Raw genomic sequence first — 27,774 nt, 5'->3', positions numbered from 1 at the left:
CTAATTACAATATTTCATGTTTTCCACAGTCAGTAATTCATACTGTAACATTCGTTTGTTAGTTGTCATGTTGCAGTTTGTTTGAAATAACACACCTGTTCACCTGAAGGAAAACTCGACGAAGTGCTATTAGAAGACATCCTGTCAAAGCTTTTTGGTACATATCGCCTACCGTAGATGCAACGCGCATTTGAAAAAGCGAGGCGCTGGAGAGCAAAATTAGTTTGAATGCAAAATACAATTTCACCACTAGATGGGAGTAATTCCTACTTAGTGTCCCTTTAAAGGGTTAGGTCACCCAATAATCAAAATTATGTAATTAATAACTCAGCCTCATGTCGTTCCAAACCCGTGAGACCTCCGTTTATCTTCTGAACACAGTTTAGGATATTTTAGATTTAGTCCGAGAGCTCTCAGTCCCTCCATTGAAGCTGTGTGTACGGTCTACTGTCCATGTCCAGAAAGAGAAGAAAAACATCAACACTAGGGCTGGGATAAACGATTATTTTTTAAATGATTAATCTAGCGATTATTTGTTCGATGCATCGATTAATGTAACGATTCTTTTTTCCCAATTTGATTCGATTCTCGATTATCTCCCCATTAATTGACTAATAGCAATTTATACATGATTTACATATCTGAATGAAAAAAATACATTAATTCCTTAACATTGCAATATATGTTTATTGCTCTTAAAATTCCAAAATAAAACATTATACAAGTACAAAGTAATGCTTTTCTTAGTCAGAGGTAGCATTCAATAAAACCTCGAAGCCTTGAAAACACAAAGGCCTAGGTTACTGAAAAAAGTGCATCTTGTAATTCTTTCAGATGAAAATAACAACTTGATGTCTAGCATTCAATAAACAAATTAAAACGTCACCCAGGTTTTCCAGACTTTCCACTGTTCGATCGCGCCTCTCTCACACACACACACACACACACACACACACAAACACGCACACAAATATCATCAAACACTCTTTTAGCTCACAACTCTCTTTCTTTCTCTCTCTCTCACAAAAACACACACACACACAGTTAATTAGTAATTAATTACACAGAAAACATACACTGTAGCCTAAAACCTTAGGTTTCGACAGCGTATTATAGCCTACTCCAACATCGAGTGGAAAGTGGGGAGTTGAAGAGAAACTGAGGGAGCTCCGTCCTCTCCAGCCGCTCCCGGTGGATCCTCTTCAGGTGCTGGTGCAGTGCCGTGTGCTGGAATGGAAGGACATCTCCATTTTGCAAAGACGACAGATCATGGAATTGTTTCCTTTTAAATTAAAGAATTCCCATACTTTAGAGGAACGAGTGCGTGTCATCTTGCACGTCTGAAAGTCTGAGGAGCGAGTCGAGTTGCTTCTACTCCCCGACGCCGACATTTTCGTTTTGGGTCTGACGAATCGACGTGCATATTTTGCGTCGACGTATTTTCGCGTTGTCCCAGCCCTAATCATCAAAGTAGTCCATGTGACATCAGAGGGTCAGTTAGAATTTTTTGAAGTATCGAAAATACATTTTGGTCCAAAAATAGCAAAAACTATGACTTTATTCAGCATTGTCTTCTTTTCCGTGTCTGTTGTGAGAGTCTTCATGAACCAGTTCACCAAATCGAACTGAATCATTTTAAACGGTTCGCGTCTCCAATAAGCATTAATCCACAAATGACTTAAGCTGGTAACTTGTTTAATGTGTCTGACACTTCCTCTGAGTTCAAACAAACCAATATCCCGGAGTAATTCATGCACTCAAACAGTACACTGACTGAACTGATGTGAAGATGAACACAGAGCCGAGGCAGATAACGAACGAAAGACTGAGTTGTGTTCGAGTCCCTCAGTTGTCCTCGGTGTGAAAAGATGGATCTCAAAATCATACAGTCACTGCTGGAAATGCAAAGATGCTGGAAAACTGAAGAATGTGCAGCACATGGAGGATTTGTCTGAAGAACCGATGTCAGTTTAACTGCTCAGAACAAACTCATGCACAACCATCAAATAAAACCGAGACAGTCGTGGATCATCAGGTGACCTCACAGTGTTACCAACCAAGGGTTCACTAACTTTTGAATGGGGTTATTAAATTACTAAATGTAAACATCTTTTATGTAAAATACCTTACTCAGGACAGTACTAAATAAAAAATAACATGCAATTTGTTAGAGCTCTCTTATTTTGTTAAAATTAATTTTTTACAGATTCTGCAAGAGGTTAAGTGGCACTGTATATATACATATGTAAGTATAATTATTTAAGGAAATCATATCTAATCCATCTATTTCAGTTATGTTATTAGGAGAAAGTTGCTAATTTGTAGTTATAATTCATGCTCTTCAGTTGGGTTAGGGTTACAGAAAAAGTTTGCCTCATTTTATGCCTTTAGTAAACCTGATTTCTTCCTCACGTTTGACAATCAAATACATCCAGTGTTTAGAGGTCAGGATCCAATGTTTGTTTGATGAATGAGGCTCAGGTTCTCTCACCTTACTGTAGTATTTGAGCACGTCTGTGGCGGCGCGCAGCTCCAGGACGCCGTATATGATGAGTTTACAGTATCCTGACAGCTGATTCCTCTTCTGCAGCAGAGCAGACATCTTCATCTCCTCACACTCTTCCTCACCTGCAGCACAAACCTGCTGAGCAACCTACATCTGATGAAGAGCTTCATCTTATCAAAGACAGCTGCTTGAGAGAAGGTTACAGAGTACATGTCTGTGTCTGAGCATGTGTTAATCTGTGTACCAGGCAGATCCTCGTCAGGCTCGCTGAAGACATAGTCGATGATGAAAGACGCCATTTCTGCTTTGAGAGAGTCGTCAGGACTGAAGCGCTGCAGCGGTGAACCGTCTCCTTCACACAGCTTCCCGAAGACGAGCAGCACGTCACACAGACACACAAACGCCTGCGGACACCAAACACATTCACTGCCAACTACTCAAGAGAAGCTCAGAGACAGCTGAACAAGAAATCACAACGTTTCCTGTGTATGTGTCATCAGCTGGCTTTCACTGTTAGTCAGTCGCTGTTGTGTAGTGTGCACCGCTAACAGACGTGATGTGATGAGAGCAGTCTAAACCCTGTGTGTGTGTGAGACGCAGGACTGAGGGCTGTACCTGGTTCCTGATGAGACTCTGAGCCACGGACAGACAGCTCTGACACACCACACAGAACGAGTGAAGAGCCTTCATCACACGCTTCAGCTCAGCCTGACACACACACACACACACACACACACACACACGACTGGGTCAGACTGACTGGGACTAACATATAGTTGATCTTTCATTGGTTTAATTGCTTCTGTTCTCCTCATTTATGAGTCACTCTGGATAAAAGCATCTGCTAAATCAAGACTAAATAAAGACAGTGGGTCTCAATTTTGACACAACTTACCCAATGGTGCCCCCCAAAAACACATACACAAAGTTAAACACAAATTTAAAAATTAAAATACTGTACGCTGATTAAGAAACATTGAATGTGTGTTGTTTGGTCTGTAGAACTATGCAGTTATTTGCTTTAATTTCACATCAGTTAATCTTTTAATTTAAGGCCAGTTCTCTGTAGTTTCAGCTCAATTCAGAAACAGAAGCTAAAGTCTGATGTCTGTATCATCTGTGTTTGTACTGAATGTAGTCTGCTTTACTGTGCAGTTACTGCCGTTCATTTCAGATGGTCACGGTTATTGTTTTCAATAGCCAAAAGCCAGTTTGTCCTGTTAAATACCAAATAAACATCTTGTTTATGCACACTTTTCTTCTTTCTTGTTTGTTGTTTAAAAAAAAAAAAAAATCGGAAATCAAAATCGGCCATGAAAAATCATGATTGTGCATCCCGAGTAAAACAAGTCCCTTCCTGTTACCAGCAGGTGGTGCTATGATTATAACTGAATATTGGCCTGTAGATGTGTTTAAGCCAGGACTCCCATCAAACCTGTGGAGTTTGGGGCAGATCAGGCATTGTATGGCTGAGTTACAGCAACTTCCTGTTTCATGGTGAAAAAACAACATTTGTCAGGGTGCCACAGACACAACAACAAAAACTCAAGATCTTCACAATTTAACATCGCTAAGGGTTTTAAATTACTCTAACAACATTTTATATTTATCTGATTATATATTTATAATACAATGACTGAAAATGGCAAAAACTACACAAGATTTAGTGAGAAAATTCTAACTTCCTGTTGGATTTTGCTGCGGGAGACTTTTTAGTAGGCATTGGTGCATGTGTCTTCAGAATTTCGTACATGTATGTGAAACAACTCGGAGTACTTCTCTGAAAGTGTATAGGGGGCGCTATCGAGACACGGCCTCCTCTCAAACCCAGATCAGACATACACTTCTGGCGTGTGTGCAGTGTCATGAGCGAGAGCATGTTTAGACCATCAAAAATGTGATTCATTACCGTATTTTCCGGACTATAAGTCACACCTTTTTTTTCATAGTTTGGCTGGTCCTGCGTCTTAGGTGCGACTTATTTATCAAAATTAATTTGACATGAACCGAGAGAAATGAACCAAGAGTTCACATGACCGTCTCCAGCCTCCAGAGGGCGCTCTATGCTGCTCAGTGCTTCTGTAGTCTACACTGAAGACAGAGAGCGCCCTCTCAAGGCTGGAGACGGTCATGTGAACTCTTGGTTCTTGGTCCTGAATAAATGCGACTTATAGTCCAGTGCGATGTATGTTTTTTCCTCGTCATGACGTATTTTTGGACTGATGCGACTTACACTCAGGTGCGACTTATAGTCCGAAAAATACGTTTTTTTTTTAGAAGACATATAAACCTGTTTTGTCAATGCACTACCTATGAACTGTTCCTATACATTAGTGTTCAAACCTAACAGATTTCTTATCCTCCGGGACCCCAGTGGACAGTGTTAGTATCACAGCCTTGATCTGTTCAGCAGAATACTTACACTACACTCACTAAAGCATTATATACTAAACAGCTAAGCTCAACTGCTTGATCATTTATATCGTCACCAAATGGAAGTATATTTTTGTCCAGCACTAATCTGATAAACTGTAAGGCACAAAGATATGATAAATATTAACCTGATTTTCTGAATAGAATTGAAATAGAGTTTTGTGGAGCACCTTACAAACAAAAGTGATGTTGATTTGGGCCTGAACAAGCAAAACAGTTGAAAAGGTTCTCAGACACTCAGAGCACCTTCAGTTCCATCAGTGTGATGATGAAGCAGTGTTTACACACACCACACAGTCTCAAATCCATGTTTCCTGTGAGTTGACAGGAAGTCATTGTACCGTCTGATTGAAGATTGAGCCACATTCAAACAAACACAAGGAGAATGAACAAGGACAGAGATGAAGATGTTGCACCTTGTCTCTTGCTGGAGTTTGTTGCATGATCTTAGCTCCTTCCCAGAACAGATGGAAGACTGAACACTTAAGAGCTGGAACCATCAGCTACACACACACACACACACACACACACACGTTATAATGAGTGTAAGAGAATGCACAACAGTGTTTTCATGTAAGTAGCATGAACATATAATGCTAACATAGCCTAAGGTCAAGAACTTTGTATGGAGGTGTGGATGAGATGTAAACATCACATTTATCACAAACACACTGATCAGGTAAATCTGTGAGAGTTTAAAACCAGTTACACCTATAGACTCCATTAGATATGGAAACCAGTGTTAGTGTGTGTGTGTGTGTGTGTTAGTGTGTGTTAGCGTTAGGGTGTGTGTGTTAGTGTTTGTGTGTGAGTGTTAGTGTGTGTGTGTGTGGGCATGTTTTTGTGTCATATCAGGACACAACTCTGTATAATGACATGGGTATGACACAGGTATTACAAGGAGAGGGTGACTTATGAGGACATAACCCATGTCCCCATTTTTCAAAACACTTATAAATCATACAGAATGAGTTTTTTTGAGAAAGTAAAAATGCACAAAGTTTCCTGTGAGGGTTAGGGTTAGGTGTAGGGTTGGTGAAGGGACATAGAATATACAGTTTGTACAGAATAAAAACCATTACACCTATGGGATGAACACACTTTACACAGAAACAAACGTGTGTGTGTGTGTGTTAGTGTGTGTGTCAGTGTGTGTGTGTGTGTGTGTGTGTTAGTGTGTGTGTGTGTCAGTGTGTGTGTGTGTCTGTGTTAGTGTGTGTGTGTGTTAGTGTGTGTGTGTTAGTGAGAGAGTGTGTGTGTGTCAGTGTTAGTGTGTGTGTGTTAGTGTGTGTGTGTGTGAGAGAGAGTGTGTGTGTGTCAGTGTTAGTGTGTGTGTGTGTGTGTGTGTGTGAGAGAGAGTGTGTGTGTGTCAGTGTTAGTGTGTGTGTGTGTGTGAGAGAGTGTGTGTGTGTGTCAGTGTTAGTGTGTGTGTGTGTGTGTGTGTGTGTGAGAGAGGGACCTTCTCGTTGATTTCTCTCGTCTCTATCCCCATCTTCAGCAGCTGAAAGCAGAACTCAAACAGGTTCCTTCCGGTCAGATCTCTGGCACTGACACACACACACACACACAAGAACACACTCGAGACACTTGAGTAATAAGTGCATTCTTCTAATGAAACGTTCAAACTTTGAGGTGCAGCTCTTAAAGGCTGATCATCTTACCCCCAATGCTCTGTGCTGTGGTGAACAGAACACCTTATTATTGGAAGGACTTCATTCACTAGTTTCCTAACTGTCTGGCCTCCCTGATGCCACATTATGAAACGTTTAGTTTAGGGTGATTTTAGTATTCATGTGTGCTGCCGGTCTAACCCACTGGAGAAAAGAGTTCTTGCTCTTAATTGTGAACAGTTTGTTTCTGGACTCAGAAGGGTCACAGCCTGGACGTAGTGTTTCAGTGACTAACCTTGAGATCTGGGACAGTTATCTCTGATCATTATCCAGTGGTTTTTGACTCTGTATTAGTTGGTACTCACGCTAAACCATACCCCATTTGTCTAGACGTTTTGATTCTTCTACCGCTAGGACCTTCATTGAGGTTTATCTTCTCAAACCCTAATGCTATTGAAAATCTTCTGGTTATAGTAGTGTAGTAGTGATAGTAGCTGCACTGCTTCATGAGACTCAGCTGCTCCTCTGAGATTAGAAGAAGTGTGGTGAAGAAAGATCTGGTGAGATGCTTCAGATGTTTAAATAAACGTATGATTTAATCTAATAAAACTCTCAGAGGCCCAAGGCTCTCTTCAGCACAATTAATGCTTTCTAACTTCCTCTACTAATGTTCCACCTGAGGTTTCTATTGACTTCTGTGATCAGTTCTTAAGATATTTTATCCATTTAATTGAGGGTATTCACTCAAATATTCAGTCCCAGAGGTTTTCATCCATGGAAATGCTCCTCTGTGAAAGTGCTCTTCCACTTTTTCTGTGTCCCCCTCACAGCTTCATGATATTGTTTCTAGTATGAAATCTTCTGTTGTTCTGCCTGCATATATTAAGGAGGTTTTTTCAGCTCTGAGTCCAGTTGTGACTGGATAGTTAATAGTTCATTGGTCAGTGGGGTAATTACAATCATGCTACAGTAAAGCCCTTGTTACTCCTTTAGATCAGCATGACTTGAATAACTACAGACCCATCTCTAAACTGTCTTTCATTCCCAAAGTTCAGGAAAAGGTTGTTTACCATCAGATATCTTCATACCGGAGTGCTATTAGTATTGTTGGCAAACTTCAGTTGGGTTTCAGGGAGCTACACAGTACTGAATCAGCTTTGTTGAAGGTTTTAAATCACATCTTAGTGTAGATGCAGGTTCTGCAGGAGATTGTAATTTAGTTTTGCTTGATTTGACTCTGTAGATCACAATATTCATCTTAAGTCAATGCAAAGACGCAAATAGACATGCTCTAGCAGGAAAGATGCGAATGAGGCGGGGCGAAAGACGTGATTCGTGTGATAGACACGGCATGAATTGAGCGTTTTGTGTTTGAACCAATCAGGAGCTTGCTCTAGTAGTGACGTGATTACATCATAGCGAGCGGAGGGAAAATCCCAAACAACAATGGACAACAAAATCATCGTCGCTGTATACTTCTTCATATTTCTACAGAAATAAAAAGGATCTAGCTTGGAAGAAATAGATTAATTGAATAAAGGCCAAAGATTACCTGTTAGATTTACCCAAAACGAATGCTATGTTATGTTTAACACTAAAGAGTCATCAGAGCCAGCGGCACCCATCAGAAGATCAAGCTGAGGAGAGGATGCTCTCGACGGACACACGATCACTGATCTCCCCCTGATCACATGGAGCCTGTCTTCATAAATAAACCACAGATTTGAGTTTTAAACAACTACATTCTCACCTGAAATACTTTATGAACTACATTTCATGACACGATAACAGTAATATTTTGAAAATGATCAGAATAAATAGTGCTTGAAATCACAATGCTGCATTAACTCAACTGGCAGAAGCCCCCCCCCCCCCCCCCCAACCCCCCCCCCCCCCCCCGATGTGAAGTCGTGTGTGTTAGTGTTGCACGGTGCACTTCAAAAGTATCACGATTCTCAGAAATTAAAAACGTCACGATTCTTAAATGTTTTAGTATAGATATTTCAAAGAATGACTGCGTTCCAGATCTGTAAGAGAAGTATTTCATGCTGGTGTGTGTAACGCACGCTTCCAGATCCTCCGTATGGACCTCTGTGTGTTTCATCCTCACGCAAGCAGCAAAGAAGCACTACAGCGAGATTAGTGTCTTTACTAAACTGATTTGGCTTTACTATAAATGTGTTCAAAATAGCATTAAATAGTTTAAATAAGTTGTTCAGATGAACAAAGCACAAGGTTTCATATATAATATTCACATTAATCAGGGATTAAACGTGGAGTTATGTTCTGTATGTTAAATATGAAAACGAGCGTATCTGCACAACACCTATAACTGCGCTTTGTGTCTGCTGATTGCTGATGGAGATTTACACTGACCCTGTGTACTCATTCATTTAGTTCATAAACAAGATGTATCAGTTCATCAAACTCGTTCACGAATGAGAATATCTCTCGATCTCGTTCAGTGAAGGGCGGATTCGTTCACAACATTCAACAAATCACATGCTCCGTCACATCTTGAGTAACTGTGACAGGATGAAACGCTTCACAGAGATGTTCACGAGCTGCGCATGCGCTGATAATAGAGCCGTGCTGCTGTGGAGGGAGGAGCTTCAGGGAAAGAGAAATATTGAGAAATATAGAAGTAGTGTAAGGTTACAATACGAAGGTCTAAGTAGCAACGTATCTTCGGTGATGTCCCCGATGCGCGGGTCGGGGTGGGTAAAGAAATTGTACTTTATTTGCGGTCTGGGGCGGGCCAAATAATTTCATAAAAGCGGGACCCGCGGGTTGGAGAGAAACCGGACCCGTGCATCACTAGACTGCATGAGCGAGCACAAGTGATGCTGTGACCGCCGGTCCACGACTGTAGAAAAGGATGACGCTCACTAAAGATGACGCTCACTAAACATGACGCTCACTAAAGCTCACTGGCTGTGTTTTCTCCTCTGAAAGGAAAGGTTGCACAACTGACAGAATAAGTTACAATATCTGAGATATTGCTGCTAAATTTGATTAGATTTTTTTTTATTTGAATGCCATTGCTTAAATTGATATTATTTATCTTTTGACATTTAATCTTCTGAGTTCAGAAACATTGTTTAATATAATCGCTGTTCATATTTTCAAGTTCAGAATCAAGATATATTTATTACTCTTATTTCTGATAACGGAGATAATGCTGCTAAATTTATTCTTTCTTTACCTTGAATGTCATTGCTCTAACAAATTTTTTATATTTTGATATTTCATATTTTGTTCTAATGTTTAATATATCTGCTGTTCATATGTTCATTTATTAGTGTGTTATATGATTAGAATGTTAATCGAAATCGCAATTCTTGACTAGGTGTCAGTATCGAAACAATAATTTTGGTATGGTATAACACTAGTATGTTGTGAAGTTAATTTCACACACGAATGAAGCGAATAAACTCAAGATGTTCAAGCATCCAACCACACTCCAATAGTGTGATTCCCGTCTGGTGTGAACGCAGTCACCCTTGTGTTAGTACAGAGGGACAATACTGTCATCTCTCCATCGGTGAGGGACACACTCCAGACCTGTAGGGTGTATTAATGGATCATCCTGGTACACAGATAACCCCCTTGTTTAAGGAGCTCAGCAGGGATCCCTTCATTATTTTTAGCAGCTGCCAACACCTCTAGGAATATTGGATTGAGATCAAGGTCTTGAATAGTTTGCCAATTTGGTAGCTCCTCCAAGAAGGAAAGATCTATCAGGGACTGGTGATTAAGGAGGGCATCAAAATATTCAGCCCATCTTTACCAAGATCTGTTTATATTTTAAAATTGTAAATCCTCCCACACACACACACACACACACACACACACACACACACACACCTGCTGAAGACAGCTAGAATGTTCAGAGAGGAAGCAGCTCCATACAAATCATCTTCATCAGCCGATCCCTGAAGAACACACACACACGGCTCAGCTACAGTTTTCGTCTCAAGAAGTGAGCAAAATCTGACAAAACCTACTTTTGGGGAAATTCAGTTAAAGAAAAACAACTCATAAATGGATTAGTGTGTAATTTTCTGTCAGACATCATGCCACTGGTGGAGGCAGTGTTGTGTAGGAGCGGACGGTCGCTCCATCAGATCAAGGAACACGAGCTGTGAAGTGATGAGGGTGATGCTGCTTCACTCAGGTGTGTTTGTGTACCTGCAGTATCTCAGCCAGGTTTGAGCTGAATTTCTCCACGGTTGAGTCCAGCAGCTGACTGACGGCTCTCTCAGCTCGACCACAGAAGCTGTAGCAATCACTACACAAGGCACACAGCACACGCACACAAGCGTCCAGCACACTGTCCTCACGGTGCTTCAGCATGATGTCACACACCTGAGACAGCAGCAGGTCCAGACACTGAGAGACCACAGAGACAGACCTCATCTAACACTTCTTTATAGATCAGCAACAGCTTTGGTATGCATCTAACACACAACTAATCACTTTACTGCATGTACCAATCTTATGAGCACATTTCCTGAGAAAACACCAAACATTTGGACTTTTCTTTTTTTTTTTACAATTATTGTAAAATTATCTCAAGAACTTAAAAAAAAAAAAAAAAAAGCCAAAAGATATCAAAATGAAGCACAGCAAATAGTGACCAGTCCACTATCAAATTTAATTTACGAATTTACCTGAAGCAGAAAAAACTATTTTAGCCTTAAAAAAAAAGTTAACAATATTTTTCAATAAACCCAAATAAACACATTCAGATGCAAATAGCGAGAGAGTTTGTGCATCATTTGATACAGAAGAGAATGAGTGTGAAGATGATGTGATTGATGAGACGGCTCGTACTTTCTCCAGGCGTCCTGATGTACTGTAAACCTCCAGCTGGAAATACAGAGGAGCTCGGAGCAGACAGCTCACCTTCCCCACGTCTGCAGAGAACTGAGAGCAAACACAGGCTTCACTGACATCTTCAGAGATCTACACATCTCTAGTCCGGCTCTCATCACACTCACCTTCGCCAGTAACTGAGGCAGCTGGGGGATGAAATGGTTTGTGATGCGTCTTCGCTCTTGAGCCTGAAGCCTCTTCTCCCGCGCCGTCAGGTTCTTCAACACACACACAGATCTGTGTTAGTCAGGTAAAGGCGGTTTCTTGGAGCGTAGCTTAGAATAGGTACACTTTTTTCTTAACTTCTGCCCGTGGGTGTTGTAAACCATATGTATTCTTATGTGTCTTTTTAAATTAACATTTTCATACAAGATTCCGTATCAATTAAGTTATACAATTAAATTGAAAGATGGCCTTTAATGAGTTTTTAAATGGGTTATGTTATAGTCCTGCTTGTTTTTAATGTTTTTTGACTGCTTGATCATATCACTATTATTTACTGCCATGCGAGCCACAAAAGTAAAGCTTGGCGAGCCGAGCAACGAGGAACCCTGCGGATATGCTGTGCTTGTGCTGCTGCGGTCTTCTTCATTTCGTAGGGAAACATCTCTCTCACTCAGCAGCATCATGCTTTAACCCAAAAATATTCAGTAAAAGGAACAGACAAACTCCTCGAGAACTAACCTATTACTTCCTGCTCAATTATGCCATCATTATAATCTTCTGATCTGACAAATTATCTGTATCAAGCTATGGCTAAATATGTTTAACATGTGAATTCTTGCTAAATATGCAGTTATATTATGGGCCATTGGCATGAATTGCTCCTCGCTCCAGTCACTCCTCACACCCTCCGCTCACAAACTCTTGCCGCGTTTCCACCGCAGGAACTTTACCCAGGAACTAGGGACTTTGGCCTGGTACTAGCCTAACTAACCCTAACCAGGAACTAAATAAAGTTCTGGGTAAAAAAATGCCCCTCAGAAAGTCCCTGCTGGCGAGGTGGTACTTTTTCAAAGTTCCTGAACTTTCGGGGGCGAGGCTTGGATCACTAAACATCCTGATTGGTTGAGTTCACGCAGCATTGATTGAGTTCAACCACAATTTATTCGGATAAGTTTCAAAATATTACTGTTATTGTGTCATGAAATGTATTTTTAAAAGTATTTCAGGCGAGAACGTAGTTGTTTAAAACTCAAATCTGTGGTTTATTTATAAAGACAGCGCCTATTAAAGATGTGTTTCGCCGATCTCAGAGACAGTGAGCTCCACGCGATCAGAAGGAGATCAGTGATCATCTATCCGACGAGAAGCAGCCTCACCTCGGCTAGACCTTCTGATGTGTGTCTCTCCCCATCAGCGTAGCATCATTTAGGAGAATATGAGCTGAACGCAGTCAGTGTACACTTGTCTGTGTCAGCCGTGTCACAAAGATAAGTGTTTATAATTATTACAATCTGCAACTAGACGGATGTACTGTTACTTCCTCTACAGTCAGAAATCTGGGTGTTATATTAGACAGCAATTTGTCTTTTGAAAATCATATTTCCAATGTTACAAAAACTGCATTCTTCCATCTTAGAAACATTGCCAAGCTACGAAACATGTTACCTGTTTCTGATGCAGAAAAGCTAGTTCATGCATTCATGACCTCTAGACTGGACTATTGTAATGCACTTCTAGGTGGTTGTCCTGCTTCGTCAATAAACAAGCTACAGGTCGTCCAAAATACAGCAGCTAGAGTCCTTACCAGGTCAAGAAAATATGATCATATTACCCCAGTTTTACAGTCTCTGCACTGGCTACCTATTAAGTTCCGTATCAGTTACAAATTATCATTACTTACCTATAAGGCCCTAAATGGTTTAGCTCCAGCGAACCTAACTAGCCTTCTACCACGCTACAACCCATCACGCACCCTAAGGTCACAAAACACTGGACTTTTGGTCGTTCCTACGATAGCAAAGTCCACTAAAGGAGGTAGAGCTTTCTCACATTTGGCTCCCAAACTCTGGAATAGCCTTCCTGATAATGTTCGGGGTTCAGACACACTCTCTCTGTTTAAATCTAGATTAAAAACACATCTCTTTCGCCAAGCATTCGAATAATGTATCTCTTAAATTGTGAGTGTAGTTGTATCTGATCAAATGCGCATTACTATTCATTAGCTTGGGTTAAACTAATTTTACTTTGTTGGATCAGCAGCTATGCTAATGATGTCTCTATGTGTTTCTCTGTTTCTGCTGGATCTTCATCCCGTGGTAACTAGGATTTACACAAGCTCCAGTCTGGATCCAGAACACCTGAGAAGAGATGATGCTGACCCTCAGAGGACCTCAGATGATGCTGACCCTGAATCAACAACAGAACTAACAATTATTGCTACAAGTGTGACTGAATCATATAATAACTTAGTTAATAATATTGATAGTTCATCGTCTAGCTGACTACGTCTTGTATTATTATTATTTTTTTTTTTTTTTCTAAAATCCTGTCAAATGTGCACAAACTACTAGCTACTACTAAATATTGTAGAAACATAATTTTCCGTAAAGTTGCTTTGTAACGATTTGTTTTGTAAAAAGCGCTATACAAATAAACTTGAATTGAATTGAATTGTTTTATGTTTATTTACGCTTTGGTTTGAAAGAGAACAGTGCATCGACACAGAAGAGCAAACACCATCTGTATACAGATCAGATTCGCCAAAGTGACGCTACGCTGATGTGGAGAGACACAGAGGAGAGGAATTGTTGAATAGAGTCGTTATTTTTGTTTTCTTCGTGTACAAAAAGTACTCTCCTTGAAAGAGAGATTGTGGGGATTGTGTGGATTAGGCTAACGTACCTCTCTGTGTCTCTAAACAGCACTGTTACATCACTAGTGAGAAATGTGATGTGTAGTCTTTAAGCTGCGACACTATTCTCACTGATAACATCGTCAGGGCAGCGCTGACAACTGCTCTCTGTGCAAACTGTGCGACCGTTATTACGTCAACAATACAAAGCGATGGAAGTGTAACGCGGTCAGGAGAGCTGCCTGGAAATACATTCGCTATGCATTTCCCAGAAAATAATTGCACACATCAGAACGTTCCTCAGCCAATCAGATTCAAGCACTGAACGATCCCGTAGTATAACTGAATATAAATGCAATAAGTTTCTTAGAATCACAGGATACAGAAATGACAGAATGTGTGTTTCTACAGAGCTGTACTCTTACCTGAGAGCACTGAGCTTGTGCTTCATCATCTCTATGATTTAACATAAGCAATTTAAACCTTCTTTCTGCTTTGAAAGGACAACCCATATTAGTTATTTTGCACATAATGTATAACACAGAACACAGACATAATTACTGCATTTGTTTTCCTAGCGCTGAGTTCACACACTTGTTTGGAGGACAGCATTGGACAGGATATGCAATAACACCCAACTAGATAAAAAAGTTCGTCAAGACAAACTTTAAGTTGGCTTGAGAAAGCCTGACCAGAAAGTCTGAAAAAGTTTGAAAAGTTTGAAAAGTTTGAAAAGATTGAAAAGTTTAAGTTTAAAAAGTTTTAAGTTTGATGGTTTTCAGTCTGAGATAGATAGATAGATAGACAGATAGACAGATAGATAGATAGATAGATAGATAGACACAGTCAGAAGATAGATAGATAGCTAGATAGAGAGATAGATAGATAGATAGATAGATAGACAGTCAGAAGATAGATAGATAGTTAGATAGATATATAGGTAGATAGATAGTTTGAAAATGTGAAAAGTTTAAAAAGTTTAAAAAGATTTAAGTTTAAGAAGTATAAAAATGACAGTGATTAACATATTGTTAGCATTACAAGCAAGTGACTATCATGTGACAAGCATGTACTTAGCATGATTAGCAAGGTATCTAGCATGTCGCTAGCATAATTAGCAAGTGACTAGCCATGTCGTTAGCATGATTAGCAAGTTACTAGCATGCCGCTAGCATGATTAGCAAGTTACTAGCATGTCGCTAGCATGATGTTAACATGATTAGCATGTTTCTAGCATGCGACTAGCATGTTGCTAACATGATTTTAACATGATTAGCATGCGACTAGCATGTTGCTAGCATTATTTTAGCATGATTAGCATGTTGCTAGCATGATTTCAGCATTATTAGCATGCGACTAGCATGTTGCTAGCATGATTTTAGCATGATTAGCATGTTGCTAGCATGATTTTAGCATGATTAGCATGTTGCTAGCATGATTTTAGCATGATTAGCATGCGACTAGCATGTTGCTAGCATGATTTTAGCATGATTAGCATGTTGCTAGCATGATTTTAGCATGATTAGCAGGCGACTAGCATTTTGCTAGCATGATTTTAGCATGATTAGCATGTTGCTAGCATGATTTTAGCATGATTAGCATGCGACTAGCATGTTGCTAGCATGATTTTAGCATGATTAGCATGTTGCTAGCATGATTTTAGCATGATTAGCATGTTGCTAGCATGATTTTAGCATGATTAGCATGCGACTAGCATGTTGCTAGCATGATTTTTAGCATGACTAGCATGTTGCTAGCATGATTTTAGCATGATTAGCATGCGACTAGCATGTTGCTAGCATGATTTTAGCATGATTAGCATGTTGCTAGCATGATTTTAGCATGATTAGCATGTTGCTAGCATGATTTTAGCATGATTAGCATGCGACTAGCATGTTGCTAGCATGATTTTTAGCATGACTAGCATGTTGCTAGCATGATTTTAGCATGATTAGCATGCGACTAGCATGTTGCTAGCATGATTTTAGCATGATTAGCATGTTGCTAGCATGATTTTAGCATGATTAGCATGTTGCTAGCATGATTTTAGCATGATTAGCATGCGACTAGCATGTTGCTAGCATGATTTTTAGCATGACTAGCATGTTGCTAGCATGATTTTAGCATGATTAGCATGCGACTAGCATGTTGCTAGCATGATTTTAGCATGATTAGCATGTTGCTAGCATGATTTTAGCATGATTAGCATGTTGCTAGCATGATTTTTAGCATGACTAGCATGTTGCTAGCATGATTTTAGCATGATTAGCATGTTGCTAGCATGATTTTAGCATGATTAGCATGCGACTAGCATGTTGCTAGCATGATTTTAGCATGATTAGCATGTTGCTAGCATGATTTTTAGCATGACTAGCATGTTGCTAGCATGATTTTAGCATGATTAGCATGTTGCTAGCATGATTTTAGCATGATTAGCATGCGACTAGCATGTTGCTAGCATGATTTTTAGCATGATTAGCATGTTGCTAGCATGTCTCTAACATGATTAGCATGCGACTAGCAAGTTGCTAGCATGATTTTAGCATGATTAGCATGTTGCTAGCATGATTTTTAGCATGACTAGCATGTTGCTAGCATGATTTTAGCATGATTAGCATGTTGCTAGCATGATTTTAGCATGATTAGCATGCGACTAGCATGTTGCTAGCATGATTTTAGCATGATTAGCATGTTGCTAGCATGATTTTTAGCATGACTAGCATGTTGCTAGCATGATTTTAGCATGATTAGCATGTTGCTAGCATGATTTTAGCATGATTAGCATGCGACTAGCATGTTGCTAGCATGATTTTAGCATGATTAGCATGTTGCTAGCATGATTTTAGCATGATTAGCATGCGACTAGCATGTTGCTAGCATGATTTTTAGCATGACTAGCATGTTGCTAGCATGATTTTAGCATGATTAGCATGTTGCTAGCATGATTTTAGCATGATTAGCATGCGACTAGCATGTTGCTAGCATGATTTTAGCATGATTAGCATGTTGCTAGCATGATTTTAGCATGATTAGCAGGCGACTAGCATGTTGTTAGCATGATTTTAGCATGATTAGCATGTTGCTAGCATGATTTTAGCATGATTTTAGCATGATTAACATGTTGCTAGCATGATTTTAGCGTGATTAGCATGTTGCTAGCATGATTTTAGCATGATTAGCATGCGACTAGCATGTTGCTAGCATGATTTTTAGCATGACTAGCATGTTGTTAGGATTGATAGATAGATAGATAAGTTTGAATAGATAGATAGATAGATAGATAGATAGATAGATAGATAGATAGATAGATAGATAGATAGATAGATAGATGAGTTTGAATATAGATAGATAGATAGATGAGTTTGAATATAGATAGATAGATAGATGAGTTTGAATATAGATAGATAGATAGATAGATAGATAGATAGATAGATAGATAGATGAGTTTGATAGATAGATAGATAGATTAGTTTTAATATAGATAGATAAGTTTGATAGATAGATAGATAGATAGATAGATAGATAGATAGATAGATAGATAGATAGATAGATAGATAGATAGATAGATTAGTTTTAATATAGATAGGTAGATGAGTTTGAATATAGATAGATGAGTTTGATTATAGATAGATAGATTAGTTTTAATATAGATAGATGAGTTTGATAGATAGATAGATAGATAGATAGATAGATAGAGTTTGAATATAGATAGATAGATGAGTTTGAATGAGTTTGAATGGGTTAGTAATAGTACATAGGTTAGTCTGATTGAGTCTAATGGGCTTCAGTGTGTTTAGATTTGAATTTTTGACAGTTGGAGTTCACGGAATGTTCAGATGAGCAGAGGCTTTTCAATGTAAGTCTATGGGATTTTTATGATTTTTAATCTTCAGTTTTATGAAAAGTATAAGTCCGATCAGTTAGAAAAGATATAGCACACCCGGCGAGATTAGTCTGAAGAGCTGGTCCGAGTTTGGAGTCTGTAGAGTTAAAGCTCTAGGAGGAGTTAGAGTTGATAATTTTGTCTCAGAAGAATAATAATAATAAGTTTAAATAGAATATCAGTAAGTTGGCTTTCTCAAGCCAACTTAATAAGAGCTTACCCCAATAAAAAAAAGTCTAATCAATTAATTAATCTAAAAAGTTGCAGCCCTACATCAATGTCCTGTTGAATTGTGGGTTAGCAAGCTCACAGCTAAAGCTAAACAAAGTGACAGCCAATCAGAATCCATCCTGCTATAACGAGCTGGAGAATTTAAAGAGGCAGACGCAGGTGATGCGCTTAGAACAAACAGACGATATCAGTCGTAGGTGTGGACGCTAATATCGTTATCTTTAGTTAGTCAGTCTCACCTTCCTCTGCACTCGAGAGCTGGGGGGCGTGGCCTCAGACGCCTGTCTCACTGCACACATCATGATGTCAATCAGAGCGCTCTCCAGCTCGTCCTCCACACCTACAACACACACACACACACACACACACACACACCTGCGTCTGCATAAAGCACTCAGAGAATCACAAGACTGATTGGACACACACTCACCACTCTCCTGCAGCAGTAGTGATGTCATCAGTTCCCAGTCTTTTAGCTCCTCCCCCGCAACATCCCACAGACTATCGACTAGATACGCCGCGTGTTCATGATACTGACACACACACACACACACCACAGCTCCGGTCACAGTTCATCTTGCTAAAACATTGATGCACACCTGGGACATCAGGATTTATGAAGCAAACACGAAACAGTTCTTATTCATACACCAACAATATTTGTGCTCATACTCCAGAAATTAAGATAAATGTTTATTTAAAGGGTCATGAAACCCCAGACAACTTTTTCTGAGATCTTAGTAGAGGTGTTTGTGTTGCACATCATAGAAGACAATGTTAGCATCCGATAATTTGAACTGTTGGAGAAAACTGGTTAGCACAAAATGTGTTTACGCTCACTGCAACAGTACAACGATCATGTGATCTAACAGAAGACAGAAGCATGTGGGCAATGCATGATGGGATGTGGTTTACCTCACTCTCAATAAAGAAATGTGCCAGCAAACGGAGGACAGAAACACTGCGTTTGTCTGAGCGCTCGTCCAACACACTGCACAGCCTGCACACACACACACACACACACACACACACACAACACGTGACACTTCTGATGGTTTGTGAGGAGATGATGATGATGATGTCATGATGAAGCTGAACATACGTGAGGTACAGGAATCGTCCGGCTGCGCAGGCGAGACCACGGTGTGTGGCAAAAACCAGCGGATACACAGCAGCACACTCCTCCTCACTCAGGCCTTCATCTGTCTGCCTGCACACACACACACGCGCACACACGCACACACGCGCACACACACACACACACGCACGCACACACACACGATGTTTTCACACTCACAGCAGGTCGACATCACTTTGTTAAATGTGAACACACATCTAAAGCAGCTAATTAATGAACAGAATCTCACTGTTTAATGAGCAGTAACAGCTTCACCGTTTCCACTGCCACGTCTGAGTCTTTATCCAGAATCATGCACAGAATCCGTTCCTGAGCAGAGAAACACACATTTAAAGACCAGCGGCTGAAACATGAATATACCCCAAATAAACCATGAATTACTACAATTATACAGCACTTCTCATTCAGGGTTAGAAAACAGGGATGAGCCACGGGTCTGAGAGCGCTTCAGTCTGACACGGTTTGATCTCATACATCCATCTGAGTGTAAAGGGTTAGTTTCCCTGTCAGTGGGGGGCGATATAGCTTCAAAATTACATCACAATATTTCAAGTTCTTTCGGACAGTTCAATTCAATAAACCGGTTGAAGAAAATGGTTCACCGGTTCTTTTGCGCTCGACGTAATGGCGTCATTTGCGATGATTGCCCTTGATTCAACCCTTTGGTTTACCCGCGCTCATAACACTAGCACAGAATCAGTTCGGTTCAGACGCTCTGTGTGTCGGTCTGCTTCACGCTGAATCACACATGCGCAGTATCATCGGCTCCTCGGTTCACGAATCAGACGCATCTGAACGAGTCAGTCTATTGTTCGTTATCTGCCTCGGCTCGGTGTTCATCGCAGCAGTTCAGTCAGTGTACTGTGTGAGTGCATGCATTACTCCGGGATATTGGTTTGTTTGAACTCAGAGGGAGTGTCAGCCACATTAAAAAAAGTGAACATCTTAATCATTTGTGGATTAATGCTTATTGGAAATTTAAACCGTTGACCGTTTAAAACGATTCAGTTCGATTTGATGAGCTGAATGATTCGTTCGTGAACTGGATATCCAGACTGTTTTGATTTGAACTCTCTCACAACAGACACTGAAGAGAAGACAATGCTGAATAAAGTCACAGTTTTTGCTATTTTTGGACCAAAATGTATTTTCGATGCTTCAACAAATTCTAACTGACCCTCTGATGTCACATGGACTACTCTGATGATGTTTTTATTACCTTTCTGGACATGGACAGTAAACAGTACACACAGCTTCAATGGAGGGACTGAGAGCTCTCGGACTAAATCTAAAATATCTTAAACTGTGTCCCAATGACATAATCTGTGTGTTTGTGTTCACCTTAAAGCGGCTGGTAAAGAGCTCTAACCGGCTGATGAAATCCTTCTCCACGTACAGTTTCTGCAAAGTCAACACACACTGCAGTCGCACGGCAGCTTGCTGAAAGACATACACACACACACACACACATTTATCAGTGCAGAATGGTTTGTATATGGGTCTGATCATCAGAGCAGCACGGAGTGTTTTTAGGCTAATCACACCTTGTCGTGCAGCATCCAGCCCACGTATTTGAGGTGCTCGTCATTGAAGAAAGAGGCGGGGTTTTCTCTGAGCCACACCCCCATCTCCTCCATGCAGATGGCACGGATTTCAGGAACTCTGTCCCGATACCGATGAATGAAAACACCCTTAAAGATCCCGTTCATTAGAGAGCGCAGGTCCTCCTGATGCTCCAGCAGCTGCCACACACACACACACACACACACACACACACTAACCCTTGAGTCACGTCATATTTATTTCTACAGCGCTTTACATGATACAGATTCAAAGCAGCTTCACAGTAATAAACAGCAAAATAACAATCAAGGAAGCAAAACACACACAGATGATGAACTGCTTCGTGATGGCAGTGACACACAGCAGATAAAAGTAATTCAGTTTGGCACTACACCAAAATGTAAAAAATCTAAACCTTTACAGTCTTACACTTTAATTAACTATTATAAAACAAATTGATTCAACTTTATCAGCATACATACAGTATATCCACATAAAGCCCTGTGTCTAACCAAAGGGGTTTAAAAGACACTTAATATTCAGTGATATTGATTCGACGGCACTGACATTATCAGACAAGAGTGTGTGTGTGTGTGTGTGTTTAACCTCTCTGTAAGAGCTCTCCAGTTCTTCTATTCGGTCTATGGCTCTGTGTTCAACTGGCTTGTTCTTCTCCAGCTCACAGCGTCTCCGGGTCATCAGCGCTTGAGCGGTCACCTCCGCAGCGACGGACACTATGGACGACATCAGCCGCATGGCTGCGCACACACACACACACACACAGAGGACGGTACACTTTAAACCAGTGTAACTGACTAACGGAGCATCTCCTCGTGCGCTGCCGGACTGAGACTCACTGATGAGCGTGCTGGTGTGTCTGAAGGCTCGGACCTGAGAGTCGGCCAGACCCGTGAGCAGAGCGATGAACGACGAGAAGAGGAAATCATCGTACAGCAGACTGTTACGACAGCCACGAACCAGCAGAGACACAAACTCACACACACCTTCACGAAAGTGCCTCCACTGAGAGCCGACCGACACCAGCGGATAACTGACAGAGTCCTGCAGAAACACAGAGGAGTGTGTGTGTGTGTGTGTGTGTGTCTCCAGAAACAGCTCAGAACAACAGCAGTCCAATCACCTGCCAGCTCCAGGTTAATCAATATAAACAAGAAATAAATCCTATATATTTATATATAAATTAGGGCTGGGCAATTAATTGAAATAAAATTGTGATTTGATTGAGGCGATTGGGCATATGCTCCAGGTTCTAACTCTCTGTCTGTGATGTGTAGCCTCTTTCTTTCGAGTCCATGTTAACGGATCAGAACGTTCACACTGCACGCAGTAAAAAGATGAGAACAGAAAAGGTTATAAATAGAAAGGTGTGAAGAGATTGAATGTCTTGCGCGTGAGCACAGAGAGAGTTGTGAGTGCACAGGACACAGGTTGAGCGAGAGGAGACACGTTGTAAGGGAGTGTGTATCTGAGTCTTATACAGTCTCTGATCTGAGCACGCGTGTCTGTTAACAGAGCAAAGGAAGTCTGCGTGTGAGTGATAGATTCGTTCGTGCATGATTTTAATGTGTTACAGTAACGTGCTCTCGTTGCTGCTTCTGAACCGCGTACACATAACTCACTGTATACACGCTGCAGACGGAGTACGTGTGAACCATGGGCAATAAATATATTGGGCAAAACTTATAACACCTGAGGCTCCGCTACAGTGAGCTCAATGACCAATGCATGGCAAAACAATACAAATCCCTGAACACGTTTGTTCTAGACATTTTGTGTGACATCTTTACTAAGTGATTATTTTGACTTATGTCTGTTTTAGAGACGTTACAACTTTTTGATAAAGCTCTCATTGGTTTTCTTTTGGAAATATGTTTCAAATTTATACTGAATGCATTTATGACTGTAAAGCATGTCTGGGTGTGTCAAAATCCTGATTAAAATCAAAATCGCAAAATTGATTAACAAAACGTGATATATATTTTTTTGTCCATATCGCACAGCCCTAATATAAATCCTTTTCTTTTTTTTCTTTCCTTTTTTTCCCCGCAGCAGCACGAATTATGTGCCCAGCTACATCTGATTTAAATCTTATGCTAATGAACAGTGAGCGGTGGTTTCAGACATTACAGTGCTTCACTCGCACTGACTCTTATTCTGTCTGAAAGAATGAAAAGACCGAGCTGAAGGTGAAGCGATTTGACCAATCAGATGAAAGCAGCGTTTCAGCTCCGCCCACAAGTGCGAATGAAATAGCGAAGCCATAATCTGAAATGATCAAGATGTACACGGACCAACTGTCTTGACCATGTTTTCTCACTTGAATCCTCTTTAGTCTTGAGTCTCCTGACCTTCTGTAAGCCCCGCCTTGTTCACGAGTGATTGACATGGTGCGAGGGGGCAGAGACGTGATCGGCTCGGAATGCATTTTCAGTGTGCACTTTGAATTTTGCTACAATCATTGTGGGACACTGAATGAAAATGCAATCGTAAGTGTCTTGACTGTGAGTGTTAATGCAATTAAGAAAAATAGCATTTGAATGATAATTTTGCCACGGTTTTGCTTGAACATCTTATACATATCTAATCATTTTCATTTTGCAACTTATAAAGCGTTAAAATAAGATGAAAATGATGTAATTTAATTTTCATTTTCATTTTGCACCAAATGCAAAATGCATCGTCATTTTACATAATACATTCCAAATTGAACATTGCTCCCCATATGCTTCCACACACATGATGCAATCTGTTAAAAGCTGTTCCTGCATACAGAAGATCCATAAAGTCACAAAGATTAAAGACTCAAACCCAAAGAGATATTTTTTATAAACACGATACAATGGCAAGCGGAAAAATCGGTTGAATTAAGATATATTTGTTTGAACCAGAACTGATTCAAAAGAAGAGGAGGTAGAGAGAAGTTTAGGGGGGCGATGTATCAGAATGCTCATTTGTTTTATCGCAGACAGATCTTGTAATATATGTACTGTAATTAGCCCTTGGCTTCACGAAGTTATCAAACAGCTAACATAAAAAAACGTTTAAGTTCAACCAAACTCAATCCCAACATCCATCATGTGAAATCCCTCATTGATTCCTTTGAAATGACTAAGAAATGCAGATCTTTTCACTCCCATCTACACTCAAGCCATTGCCCTGTTCAGTAACTCTGCTCCTAATGTTCTAGAGCAGCAGGAAATGTGAGCGCACCTTTACAGGGAAAGCTATATGACTGGGGTCAAAAACAGAAATGTGATGTGTTGACTCCCCTGACCTCGTTAAACTCTGTAGTCAGGTGACTAATTATATCAGCGTTCTGCAGGCGGCTGAACATCTCTCTGGTGACGACACCTGAAACACAACACAACTCATTTGTTTCAGAAACACACATGATATCTTTAGGTCTGTGTCTGATCTGTGTCACCTTTACAGCCACTGCACTGAACCACAAAGTTGATGAGCTCCAGAATCCCCGCCTCTCGATCTCTTCTGTACTCCTCCAGCCAATCATCTATCACCGTCTAAGAGAGAGCCAATCAGAGGACTGAGCATATGAAATCCCCCCCGATCATCAGCATCGGTGGTCTCTCACCAGCAGTGCACTGCGGCCGGACCGCACCGCTTCATACAGATGACAGGCAGTGATGCGGCCCTCCGTCTGAGCACCGTGGGACCCGAGGCCCCGAGACTCCTCCGGTGTCTGTGATTGGCTGGAGCCGCTGACTGACAGATGACGAACCCTCTTAGGAGACTCCAAAGGAAAGGAGAAACGGTTAAAACACACATTTGTACTGTGTGTGTGTGTGTGTGAGATTGTGACTGTGTGTGTGAGAGTGTGTGTGTGTGTGTGTGTGTGTATGTGTGTGAGTGAGTGAGAATGAGTGTGTGTGTGTGTGTGTGTGTGAGAATGAGTGTGTTTGTGTGTGAGAGTGAGTGTGTGTGTGCGCGTGCGTGCATGTGTGTGTGAGAGTGAGTGTGTGTGAGTGTAAGTGTGTGTCGCTGTGTAAGTGTGTGTGTGTGTGTGAGCGTGTCTGTGTGTGAGAGTGTGTGTGTGTAAGTGTGTGTGTGTGTGTGAGAGAGAGAGAGTGAGTGTAAGTGTGTGTGTGAGTATAAGTGTGTGTGTATGTTTGTGTGTGTGTGTGTGTGTGTGTGTGTGTATGTTTGTGTGTGTGTGTGTGTGTGTGTATACTCACTGCAGCTCCCTGAGTCGAGTTGAGTTTTCTCTTAGAGGTTGTCAGATGGAACTCAAAGTCACTTCCGGTGAGAGAGACGTCCTCATCCTCTGAACTGCATCACATACACACACAGGTGTTCAGGAGGACAATGACATCATTAGCGTGTTAGTATCTGTGCGGTCACTAGTTTACCTGTATGCCACGGACTCATCCATGCTGTTCTGCAGATCAACACATACACAACAGAGTTATTGATCAATCCATCAGCAGACAGACAGATACAAATCTGCACTGAAGTGACCGGCAGATTCAACACTGATAAATGCAGCGCTCTTTGCTCACTTTCTCTATATAAGCCATTCACAATTTGTGTGTGTGTTTGTTTGTTTGTGAGTGTGTATGGGTGACAAACCTATACCTTGAATTTTCAGTCATTAAAAGATTTTTCCTTGAATAAAAGGTATAATTTTATAACACAACAACAGTTTATTAAATAATTACATGTTCTGAGTCATTTATTGTATATTTATATATTTTCTTCAATTAACCCCCTTCCTCTGGTACACAAGTGTGTATCACTGTTGTGCTGATGATACTCAGCTCTATATTTCTTATATATTTTCTTAAATCTTAATTCATAGTCGATATAAAAAACTGGATGACAAGTAATTTCTTACTGCTAAATTCTGAAAAAAACAGAGGTGTTAATTATAGGACCTAAAAACTGCTTGTAATAACCTAGAACACTGTCTAAGACTTGATGGGTGCTCTGTCAATTCTTCGTCATCAGTTAGGAACCTAGGTGTGCTACTTGATCGCAATCTTTCCTTAGAAAGCCACGTTTCTAGCATTTGTAAAACTGCATTTTTCCATCTCAAAAATATATCTAAATTACGGCCTATGCTCTCAATGTCAAATGCAGAAATGTTAATCCATGCATTTATGACTTCAAGGTTAGATTATTGAAATGCTTTATTGGGTGGTTGTTCTGCACGCTTATTAAACAAATTACAGATCCAGTCTGTATCCAGATCAGAGGGTCACTGCAGTCACCCGGATCCAGTACGTATCCAGACCAGATGGTGGATCAGCACCTAGAAAGGACCTCTACATCCCTGAAAGACAGCGGAGACCAGGACAACTAGAGCCCAGATACAGATCCCCTGTAAAGACCTTGTCTCAGAGGAGCACCAGGACAAGACCACAGGAAACAGATGATTCTTCTGCACAATCTGACTTTGCTGCAGTCTGGAATTGAACTACTGGTTTCGTCTGGTCAGAGGAGAACTGGCCCCCAACTGAGCCTGGTTTCTCCCAAGGTTTTTTTCTCCATTCTGTCACCGATGGAGTTTCGGTTCCTTGCCGCTGTCGCCTCTGGCTTGCTTAGTTGGGGTCACTTCATCTACAGCGATATCATTGACTTGATTGCAAATAAATGCACAGACACTATTTAACTGAACAGAGATGACATAACTGAATTCAATGATGAACTGTCTTTAACTATCATTTTGCATTATTGACTCACTGTTTTCCTAATGAATGTTGTTCAGTGCTTTGACACAATGTATTTTGTTTAAATCGCTATATAAAGGTGACTTGACTTGACTATTGTGTTATTGGCATTATAAATGTTTAAAACTTGTATTGTTTCTAAAATCTTGTATGTTGTCACATTTTTACACAAAATTAGATGTTATAAGCTACAGTCTAATTAGAAGTAAGTATTTTTCCATGAGCAGTTATTTATATTAACAAAATGTGGTCACTAATGTGGTCTTCATGAAAGACGACAAAATATAATTGCTAAACTTAATTTGGAAAATCGGCGTTTTTCAAAAGACCCTCTTTATCTGCATTATAGCGATGAAAAAATACCGCGATTCCAATATCAAGGGCAGTAATCGACTGTTGTTTTTGTCATTAAACACAAACGCTTTATAAATAATCTACTAAAAAACTCTCACAGCTCTTACCAATGATGACTGTGTGTTCCCAGCCGAAGCTCCGTCATCTCCAGCTCTGTTAGGATTAATTACGTTAAGTGCGTCACTTAATGCGTCACTACGTAACGTTAACCAAACTTAACTCTGCACATATTCTGATTCGAAAAATGACGCGAATCGTTCAAAAGAAAAAGGAAGTTTAAAAGAAATTCGACATGTAAACACTCCCCTTGGATTTGTGTAACTCCTCTGCCCTGCACATTCTGTTGGGAAAAACCCACAATCAGATTAATTCGAATTAAAATTCTTGCTAGAATAAGGTAAATGTAGAGTTGGATGCAGGAGCTGAACTTGATGTATGGAGCATGTGTAAGCAATTATTTCAAGATAAATGAGGAAAAAAGGAAAATGCGTTATTCTTTACTCGAGAGCTGTCAGTTGGTCACGTGGGAGAGTCTGAGATTTAAGCGCGCTTTTCCTAACCGCTTTTGTGAGCCGCTTAACGTTAACGTTATAGACTAGAGAAAATAAATATGGGAAAGAAATTCAGATCCAAGGCCGCTGAGAAATCGGCTGAATGTTGACAGAAATAACTG

The 27,774-nt window shown here is 40.4% G+C and overlaps 1 protein-coding gene across 4 annotated transcripts in view; it reads right to left on the bottom strand.

Annotated features, from left to right (window-relative positions):
- LOC128027425 (cohesin subunit SA-1) overlaps positions 1-27,383 on the bottom strand; it is a 56,245-nt gene extending 28,862 nt beyond the window's left edge. Inside the window, exons 1-24 of one of the 4 annotated variants that reach the window (XR_008186682.1) lie at positions 27,209-27,383; positions 25,428-25,456; positions 25,254-25,347; positions 24,653-24,811; positions 24,485-24,581; positions 24,335-24,411; positions 21,897-22,101; positions 21,646-21,797; positions 21,021-21,218; positions 20,818-20,916; positions 19,706-19,785; positions 19,441-19,548; positions 19,254-19,338; positions 18,769-18,871; positions 18,578-18,678; positions 11,553-11,645; positions 11,386-11,478; positions 10,741-10,941; positions 10,417-10,484; positions 6,399-6,486; positions 5,356-5,442; positions 3,122-3,214; positions 2,751-2,910; positions 2,492-2,628 (exon numbers count right to left, since the gene is read on the bottom strand). Coding sequence is in view for 3 of the 4 variants with exons in the window: in XM_052615041.1 (XP_052471001.1) it covers positions 2,492-2,628; positions 2,751-2,910; positions 3,122-3,214; positions 5,356-5,442; positions 6,399-6,486; positions 10,417-10,484; positions 10,741-10,941; positions 11,386-11,478; positions 11,553-11,645; positions 18,578-18,678; positions 18,769-18,871; positions 19,254-19,338; positions 19,441-19,548; positions 19,706-19,785; positions 20,818-20,916; positions 21,021-21,218; positions 21,646-21,797; positions 21,897-22,101; positions 24,335-24,411; positions 24,485-24,581; positions 24,653-24,811; positions 25,254-25,347; positions 25,428-25,450 (2,601 nt within the window). In the remaining variant the exon portion in view is untranslated. The remainder of the gene's footprint in view (positions 1-2,491; positions 2,629-2,750; positions 2,911-3,121; positions 3,215-5,355; positions 5,443-6,398; positions 6,487-10,416; positions 10,485-10,740; positions 10,942-11,385; positions 11,479-11,552; positions 11,646-18,577; positions 18,679-18,768; positions 18,872-19,253; positions 19,339-19,440; positions 19,549-19,705; positions 19,786-20,817; positions 20,917-21,020; positions 21,219-21,645; positions 21,798-21,896; positions 22,102-24,334; positions 24,412-24,484; positions 24,582-24,652; positions 24,812-25,253; positions 25,348-25,427; positions 25,457-27,208) is intronic. The other 3 variants (XM_052615042.1, XM_052615041.1, XM_052615043.1) reach the window with 3 other exon arrangements.
- Positions 27,384-27,774: the final 391 nt, after the last annotated feature.

The sequence above is a fragment of the Carassius gibelio genome, chromosome A14 (assembly GCF_023724105.1).
Source record: "Carassius gibelio isolate Cgi1373 ecotype wild population from Czech Republic chromosome A14, carGib1.2-hapl.c, whole genome shotgun sequence".
Classification (NCBI taxonomy): domain Eukaryota; kingdom Metazoa; phylum Chordata; class Actinopteri; order Cypriniformes; family Cyprinidae; genus Carassius; species Carassius gibelio.
The sequence above is the reverse complement of the archived record's forward strand: the minus strand, read 5'-3'. Positions and strand labels throughout refer to the sequence as shown.